At 38.9% G+C, this 9,801-nt stretch overlaps 1 protein-coding gene across 1 annotated transcript in view; it reads right to left on the bottom strand.

Moving 5' to 3' along the window:
* Positions 1–9,015, bottom strand: part of scai (suppressor of cancer cell invasion) — a gene marked incomplete at its 5' end in the record, with an annotated part of 14,423 nt that extends 5,408 nt beyond the window's left edge. The window contains 9 exons of the mRNA XM_035668243.1: positions 687–765; positions 1,863–1,964; positions 2,876–2,977; positions 4,661–4,813; positions 5,077–5,175; positions 6,664–6,760; positions 7,421–7,519; positions 8,565–8,651; positions 8,882–9,015. Coding sequence (XP_035524136.1) covers positions 687–765; positions 1,863–1,964; positions 2,876–2,977; positions 4,661–4,813; positions 5,077–5,175; positions 6,664–6,760; positions 7,421–7,519; positions 8,565–8,651; positions 8,882–9,015 — 952 coding nt within the window. The remainder of the gene's footprint in view (positions 1–686; positions 766–1,862; positions 1,965–2,875; positions 2,978–4,660; positions 4,814–5,076; positions 5,176–6,663; positions 6,761–7,420; positions 7,520–8,564; positions 8,652–8,881) is intronic.
* Positions 9,016–9,801: the final 786 nt, after the last annotated feature.

The following is a 9,801-nucleotide window of genomic DNA, read 5'->3' as shown; positions in this document are numbered from 1 at the left end:
GAGAGAGACAGAAAGAGAGACAGAGAGAGAGACAGACAGACAGGTGCATAGCAACAACAGTAGCAGCAACTACACTAATAGTAGTGACTGATGATGATGACCATGAAGCATATGCATAAACAAGTGTATTTATGCAATCAGAACAGTGGGCATCAGTCAGCATTTGTATTTATCACAGTCCCTGTAACTTCCAGCTCTTCTTGTGTCTATTAACTCAATGTTTGTTACGACTTTATTCAGCCAAGTGCTCTCACCATATTTAGCAGCTGGTGTGTGAAGGGGAGCTGTGGCACTACTGAGGAACAGCAGTGAGTTATGATACCATGATGCAACATTGATGGATTTTAAAACTTATTTTTGCAGCTGAAGTCTGCCCCCACCTCTCATAGTCCAGCTTCTAATACCTTTTCTCACCAATTTCATTATTTAACATTATTAGAATGCTGCTGCCGCATTTCTAAAGTACGAGAGTGCAAAACGTCCTTTTCACATACAAACAGTGTTTTCAGATTCATCCAGCTTGGTGTGGATGTAGGGTAAGAGGCTGAATGCTGTGCTAAGATGGCAACAATACACATGTTTAGACATCCTTTGCCTTTTAACAATTCAAAAAGTTTGGTTTTAATATTTCATGATTATTTCATATGATATTAAAAAAAGGTGGGGTCTAATAGTTTGCATTTTACCTTCATAATCTGAATGCCCAGTAGGGAAAACTCCAGTAGCTGACAGGTAGACAAGCAGAACGCTGTTGGCAGGCAATTCCTGGAAAATAGAGCAATGGACGATTGCAAAGTAATACAATTATGTTAGATCTACTAACTAGTGCTACTATAAATGCTGACATGAAATTATAAGAAAACAGGTAGGGGATGAGGAAGAAAACACAAGATAATTCAAACCTCCCCCAGTCAGTAAATGACTTAACCCTTTTCACAATGAATGTTCTCTAATTAAGAGAATATTAACAGGGCTCAGAGGCAGAGCGGGTCGTCCACTTATCGGAGGGTTGTTGGTTCAACACGGCTCCTCCCGCCACATATCGAAGTGTCTTTGAGCAAGATACTGAACCCGAATTGCTCCTGATGCTGTGCATCGGTGTGTGAATGTGTGTAAAAGGGTGAATGTGGCACCTAGTGTAAAAGCACTTTGAGTGGTCAGAAGACTAGAAAGACGCTATACAAGTACAGGTCCATTTACCATTTACCAAGACAAGATGCTACGTTTAGATGAGCTGAGAATCTAAATAGCAACAAACCATAACTAGTAATCCTGGAGGATGACAGACACTGTATATCTGACATACCATAGTGACTCTGAATGTCTAATAATAAACCGCAGGATTAGGATCCGCAGTTATTTTCATCTACTGTATTTGAATATTTCTGAATTTTGTGGCCCATAAACAGTATTGGAATTGCATAAGAGTCTTGTGGAGTCAATGAGCCCAACTGTATTCATGTGTGATGTCAGTCCCCATAGTAGCATCCACATGATGTATATAAGGAGGTTTCTGAGCAAAGTGTTCGTCCATCCACCAAACAAACAATGCAAATGGTTAAATTGCATCAAATCTATTACACAAATGGTGTCAATGCAAAAACTACTGCAACAACTTATGCAACATAATAGAGTATAAAGATATACTTAAAACATAGTGTTCTAAGCCCAGTTCTTATACACTCTGAACTTTCTAAATTTGAAAAGGCATCTGCCCAAAAAAACAATGTTCATTACAGATTATGAAGAAAAACATCTATGTGGCATATACTGCTGACCTGCTATCTTCTCCCCTAAAAAAGACACAGATGGGTCCATGGTAGGGGAGGGGTGGAATGGACGAGGTTAAAGTGAATACTGACCTTAAAAGAAGCTGACAAGAAAGTAAAAAGCTGGCTGAACGTTGGCTTGTACAGCAAATACTTGTGAGGGTTTTCTCTTTTAGCTGGCTTCTCATTGGGTTCCTGTGGAGAGATATTTAATAGAATAACAATGTATTCAAGTTCAAGTTTACTTTATATATGACAGGGTGGCCAGTCTTCCAGGAGGCGGCTGTGTGTTCATTTGTTCATCACGTTTGTCCCCCAGAATGAATAAGACACCAGTGGGGGAATGATGCAACTCTCAAGGAGATGATGTATCTCACTCAGCACTCAATTATAGCATAATTACAGGTCGACTTTTACATGCCAAAACATGGTGACATACAGGTATTTGCTACTGATTGGGCCTGAGAGAGACTGTATTGTTTATGAGAGGTAACATGTTTGCTGTTGCCTTGGTGGGAATATTCTGCTCTGAATTTGAAGATTCCCTGCAATAATGTAGTCTATCCATCAAGTCCAGCACTAGTTGAGGGTACTGTATGTGTACTGCTGTTGCTATTATTATTTTAAGTTTAAATACTCTGTGTAGTATCTTACTCTATTTTAATGTTTTCATATAGTCTTCTATTTAAACCCCGTACAAGTGTAATAATAATGACAAAAATGTTTGTTTTTTTATAAATGGTACCTACTGCAGCTATAATCCATCAATGAATAGTTCAAATCAAAACAGGATTTACAAAAACAACATAAAACAGTCATTAAGTAAATAAAAAATTTAAAATACATTAATGAATTCATAAATAGATAATGGAATTTTAAAATATTTTTGAAAACACAGTTTAAAAAAGAGAAATAAATGACTGGATTCACAAATGAAATTAAAAGGACAGATATAAGTCAGGCATTTAAAAAGACACGCCCTTTCCTATTTGCTTTTTCTTTTCATATTAGCTATTCAATTTGGTTATTCATTTAGCCTTTCTGTGAGACTCTGGGCTGTGCGTTGGTAAAAAACCATAACTACAACATCTTCAAACATGACTTACCAGTGTGCCTTGTTTTGAGGTCTGTGTGGCCAGGTTTACAGGTTCCCTTTCTAAAGCTTGCAGCATGCGGAACATATCGATGGTTAACTCGCTGAACTTCACCTAAAAAAGGAAGAAAACAACACTGACATCAACTTACTATTCAGAAATGTGTTTTTTCATCAATATTTTAGGCACACAGAGAAAATTGTTTGCTAGCTAAAAAAATGAGGGCCTTCAAAGACAAATCAGAGCCACCTTCATGGTAAGAACTGATTTAAAATCCTCTCCAAATAAGTTTAACAATTATTATTTGGTCAGTCAGATATTCTAACCAGCAGAGGGCACAGCAATAACTAGTGTTGTAGCACCACCCAAAGCAGGAGATTAAGGTTAAGTAATGATGAGGATGAATAAGTCAGATCAGAGAGACAGAGTGGGGAGGGCTTTGTCCTACATATTGGAACAGAGAAATAACACCTGACTCTATTCTAGGGAAATAAACGAACAAAACCTATTAACTACATCCACAGAAAGCTTGTTTTAGTGTTTTTATGTCATATTTTACCTTTGCACATACACGCGAGTGACACGATACACAGTCCAATGTTGCCACACTACTCTACTGATATACAGGTGGTGTTAACGTGACAAGTAACATAGAAATGTGCCCACAAAGGCAGTGAAGAAGAAGACTGCAAGATGGTAAACATGAATGTAAACAATGCTGGTTTCAAAAAAAGAAAAATAAATGGGATTTTCAAATGTTTTACCAGGAAGGAAATGCAATTCAACACATTTATTAGAAAGAGACACACGTGTTTTGGTGAGTAGCACTGAATGTAAACAGAAATCTCCACCGGGAAATTTTAATGGGGAGCTGTTAATGGTATGTGACAGACACAGAGCTGGGAGACAGAATACATTCTAGTACAGATTTTACACTGCCAGGTGTGATGGAGATCATACACTGAGGCAGCAGTTGGAGTGTGAGAAGTTTACTATCAACTACTGAACTGTAGAAGTCGTCAAACAGAGTATCCATTTGACATTAAGTTCATTTTTAATTCTGTTTATTTTAGTGGATGTCTTGTGTGGATGGAAGTACTGCATTATAACAAGTGTTTTACCCCCTGTGGAGACTTCCACAATATATGTATTTGGCTCATTTTGTTAGTACCTTAGATCAGTGGTTTTCAAACTCGTCTACCACGGGGCCCTTGACATAAAAAAGTTTGGGAACCCCTGCCTTAGAGAAAATTCTAAATATATATATATATATAAAAAAAAATATATACCTATAGCTGCAACATGAGAATGAATCTGTTCATATGAGTTAGTTAAATTTGTATTGCAATATTTTGTTTTGTGATATTGATTATCGATCTTTGTGATTAAACCCCCAACAACAGACAGCAGTGTAAATGTAAGCTGAGGGCTATGATGGTGGATGTTACAGTGTTTTGTTACAATACAAAAGCAGACCCACTGTTCTGGTTGCATAAAAAAATAAACCTATTTTTTATGCAGCTTTCATGCACTTTGTGGTGTGTTCTTTATACTATGACGGTTTGATAAACTTTTTAATAAACATAGTTTGTCTATACAGTAGTGAAACTGTAAAAAAGCAACATCAGAGACGACAGAGCTGCAGGTTATTCTTGTAAGTTCTATATGGAAAAGGTGTTCCAAATGTTTCCTTCCTTGTTTGTTTGAGAGCCAACAAGAAGCTTTACTCACTAAGACTGGCCATGTTGATGTGTATGAAGTGTTAGGAACTGTGAATTAGTATTAGTGGGTTAAAACCTGGTTGTTACAGTTGCCGATGATTAGTGCATCTGCAAGGACGAGCTGCCCAACCACCATGCCTTGTTCCAGCGGAGGCACGCTTCCCTCCTGCAGCCGATTGCTGGTGACAACGACAGAGTTGTTGTCATTCAGAACCACCACCGGATCCGCCTGTTTTACAAATGGAAAGAAATACCTGTGAGCCACAGCTCACCCATTGGTTGTCTGTCCAGAAAGATTAAATGTTGCATTAAGGTTTTAATTACAGCAATAGTTTTATTCCTCAATTTGTCTTGCCCTGTTACAAACTACACAAGTGTAAGTTATTATTCACTCATTGGTACATTTCGGGACCATCTAATCAAACTAATTTGTGACATGCATGATGGACAATAAAATATACTGAGTTATGTAACATCTGGAGGGCTGGTTACCTCTACAAAAGCTGCCACCTCCTGCAGAACCAGATTCCATTCCAGTTGGTCCTCTGTGTTGAATCTCTGTGTGTAGTCTTCAATTTCCTCAGATAACTCCTGCAGGTAGCAGACAGGCACAAAGTTCCAGTTGGGGTCATTCCAATTAAATACTTTTTCACAGTAGCATGAGAAAACCCAATATGTCACAACAGAGTCCCACTGAGGGGCAAAAGAAAATACCCCAATCTGAGCAGAAGGCTTCACAAACTCTCAGTTATTTCTTTAATTGTGGAAGAAGTTGCTGTGTCCTAAGCAGAGAAACCATATTTCAGCAAGAACCACGTCCAAAAAGCCTCTTCCCTGGATTTTGAAGAGATGGAAAGCATGCTATAGAGCCATTGGTAGCAACCTATTTCCATACAGAGAGCTTACAAGGGGGTATCCTTGGGGGGTATCCTTGGTGGTGAGAGCACTAAATGTCACTTCCATGCTTGTAACTTACCAAGCACAGATCTGACAACAAGGGCTACATATCCAATACAGCTGTATGGGACGACATAACCATTAGAAAAGATATATAGCCATGAGTCAGGAGCCACGAGCCAGATGCAGATATAGCGTAGCTCTACTGAGGGAGTGAGGCATCTGCCTGGTCAACACTAGGGGATTGTGATGTGTTAGCCACCTGTCCACCTGTCTTTGTGGTGAACAAAAAAAAGGTAACACAGCCTTTCTGGGATTTATGCTGGATTCTGTCTTCTTTTTGGCCCAGCTGTCAGCTGGGATGGGGGGCATGTTCAGATCCACTGTGACACAGTTTGGCACAGTTGCAGACTGCTGAAGTTAATCAGTCCTCCAGGTGGAGAGACTATGAGAGATCTCCAGCATTTTGTGGCCTCTCTCAGACTGGGCACTGGGCACCAGAGCCACGGCACGATAACAGTCTCTCTGACCATCTGAGAAATGAACATATTTCCTGACAGAAGGCCTGTAACTGGTCACAGTTCTGACCAGAGAGGTGATAACCACAGATTTCAGTCTGCTTGGCTGGAGTGGTGTATTTGAGGGTAAGACTGTGAAGGCTATGAATGGGGGTTTGGAGTAGTGTCAAATATGCACATATTAACTCCCTAGAACTTCTTTTACGTGACCTGTTTGTGTGTCAACAATAACTGTTTTTCTCTCAGAAACAACAAAATACACCACTGGTAATCTCTGTAACGGATATCTGCATATGAATGCAGAATCTGCAGGCAAGGGACCAAGATTTTGGCATTGGAAGCATTTTAAGGGAGTTTCTTTGCAGCATTTCATTTTTTTGGGCTTCATGCGTCACTGAGCAGCCTTCATTGCTGCATGTAAAGTTATATGTCATGTCGATGTCTGTCATTTAGAAAACTAAATAAATAAAGGCTATCTTCTGTATTTCATTTTGTTATCCCACTGTGGTGTGCTACGGCACAGGAAACTCTTCTCCAGGGTCTAATTGAAATCCCCTGAGGTACACAGGTGTTTTCGTGCTCCTCAGAAAACCAGGGTTGCACAAGTTACAACGTGTTGATCACTCAGCATGCCCTAGTTAAAAAACAAAACTTGCTTCCATACCTTCACCAAAACTTTGACAAGGTCCATCTTGTTCAGCAGTAAACAGACGACTATGTAGCGAGCGTAATATCGAAGCTTCTTCACTACTAATTCAGGCCTGATGACAGACAAGAGAAGATAAAATGAACATGTAAAGTCACACAGATCCACATTATTTTAAATTACTGATGAAACATTATGGTTCACTTTTCAATCTGATCAATTACAATGAGTTTGTGTCCATTTGCATACAACGAAGGATCTTAGTTCGCTTGCCAGAGTCTGTGGGTTAGAAATTATGAGTAAATGTGATGATCTTCCTCATTTTTCACAATGAACCCACACACTGATTTATTTGAACTCAAGCCCACATACACCGTCCTGCTTCCCCAAATACTCACTAGAGCACCAAATGTGAATTAATCCACCGCTGAAAATAGTCCCCAACAGATGCACTATTTCCTCCTGTTTGAGGAATGTTAAAAACTACTGACCAGCTGTTTTAGTAAATTACTTTTCAAACGTGCACTTTTAAAGATTTACATCCTTAGAAGAAACCACTGAGCTTGTAGCTAGCAACAGAATAGGGAAGTCAGAAAGCAGCAATAGTCTTTGCACATAATGACAATGAGAACATTTGGCTTAGATAAAACAGCAGGAAAAAAAAGAAATCTTTAAAAAAATTAAATGTCCAAACAATTTATGATAAAGCAAGCAAGCACATCTACTTCCTGAAACTGCACCTCACAATATTTGAACTAAAAATGTTAGAACTTACCTGTCCTCTTTGTTGACCTGAAAGTAGTAGGAGCGCTGACGGATGGCTGAGTAGAACGAAAAGGCCTCATTCAGGTAGCTTGTTTCTGAGGTACGAAGGCTGTCAATCAAGATTAAAAAAGTAGAAGGTGTATTACTCTCCCTGGAGGGGACTACATTTCAACACACTTCATAACTTTTGATTCCACTATGCAAAATCTACAAATTGTGATATAAAAAAAGTGACATCATTTACGAACTAAACTTGAGTTTAAAAAATCTTCCATTTTGGTATTTAGAAATGCAGTGAAGTAACTGCAAGAGTGGACAGGAAGTTAGCCCAAATGACAAATTCACTTCAAACTTCAAATCACATGTTGCATTTGAATAACAGCCATTCCCAAAAAACTGTCCAAATCCTCTGCTTTCAGCTTCTCCAATGTGAATATGTTCTGCTTTCTTTTGTCCTCTATGACAGTAAACTGAATATCTTTGGGTTGTGGACAAAACAAGACATTTGAGGACATCATCTTGGGCTTTGGGAAACACTGATCAACATTCTTCACAATTTTTTGACAACTAATCAATTAATCCAGAAAATGATCAACAGATTCATCGATAATGAAAATAATCATTGGTTGCCGCCTTAATGCCCAAAATATATATATGTTTGAGGTCTCAAGGTTGGCAAGTATGGTCTCATGGCACAGTCAGACTGAAATCTACCTGGCGAAATGTACTCTCCATGTGTGGCCAAAACCAGGAGGGGACAGGAAACATGAGTAAGAAATGAGTAGGGTTGTAAACACAGACTGCAGAAGCTAGCAGGCCAATAGAAGCAGTCAACTAGGTTGTAAACTGAACAGGGTTTTATCAAACATTGTTATCCCTGATGTAAAGATTCTGATTCCTGTCACTGTCCTTAAACTCCTACTACATCCAAACAGCATCACTCATTCTCTGCTGCTTGTGTCATTTCACCTGCAGTTATAAAACAGAATATAAACATAAAATATTTCCTGAATCATTCCCATCCCCTCTCTCAGACTGGTTGCACATTGAAGAGCCTTTTGACAAAGTTCAATCAGATTGAACTCAGTGTGAAGCAAAAGAGGAAACACAAACAGACAACAGTAAGGGAGTGATTTGGTGACAATTTGACTTACTAGTAGTGGTAGTAAAGCTGTCCAATTTTGGATGCAACCTCCCCAATCTGCCATCTCTTCAAACCATACCGGCTGTCCAGAACCTGCCTGTCAATAAATGAAAACACATAACACTAAGCACTAGACAATAAAATCATTCTGACACTGTGACAGTCATCACCTATAGCATGTGCAAACATATACTGTGGCACTATTTAGATACATTTGCATCATATTTGAGGGAAATAAGGTATAAACTAGTCCTAACAACTTCAGTAGTGCTGAATTAATATATATAACATTCAACTTGGAAGACAATGTGAAGAGGTGGAAATAACCTGTGCTGCTGCTGAAATTTCCACAGCTTAGTGTAGACATCAAAAGTACGTCCAAAGTAGGACTGCCACTGCTTGTGTCCGTACTGAGGAAGGTCTCTGCAGTAAAGAGCACAATAAAGGTCAGAGGAGAGAAAACAGAACAGTCACATACATAACGCCTTAAAGTCATTGTGCTTCAGTCCCTCAGCCACCACGGTTTCTCCTACACTGCCACTAAATCCCACACACTGGTCCTTTAAGACTTTGATGATGCTATATTATTATGAAGCTTCTGAGTTTTTGTTCAACATGGCATAGCGTGGAATTTGGATGTTTTCGCCATCAAACAGGACGTCAACTGCAGCTTTAAACTTCAATACAATATATACAAAGTCCCATCCTATGTTCTATTTCCTTACATCAATTCATAGTATATATGTTCATAAAAGACAACCTGATTTAGCCCTACGGCAACCTTGTCTAACTAAATAATCTATTCAGATTAAAAAACATGGTTGTCATGTTGCATGTATTTCTGTCACATTTTCTGATCATTACAGGAGAAGATAACAGCCAGCTGGATTTTACATTTAAGGTCAATGATGCAGTCTGCAAATGTAAACCGAGTGATTGGTGTAAAGAAAAAAGCTGTTTACTGTAGCTAATTATGAACAATTAAAATCAACAGAAATGGTGTTTCACTATTTCACTCATTTCACATGGGTCTGAATTTATGAGGCCTTTCAAATGGGCATTTTGAGTTCATGATCAAGTCATTCTGGCAGTGATTCAAATATGACGAGAGTGCAGCATCAGTTCTGACTAATACACCACAAACTCAGTGTGTCACTCACAGCTCGGATCATAACAAACAGAATGTACCAACGTCAAGGAGACAGGGTGAAAAAACAGGGAGCAGAGTCTCTATCTAATCAATGAAG

Source organism: Morone saxatilis, unplaced genomic scaffold (assembly GCF_004916995.1).
Source record: "Morone saxatilis isolate NCDOM2014 unplaced genomic scaffold, NCSU_SB_2.0 Contig21, whole genome shotgun sequence".
NCBI classification, from domain to species: domain Eukaryota; kingdom Metazoa; phylum Chordata; class Actinopteri; family Moronidae; genus Morone; species Morone saxatilis.
This window is presented reverse-complemented; position numbering and strand designations above follow the sequence as displayed.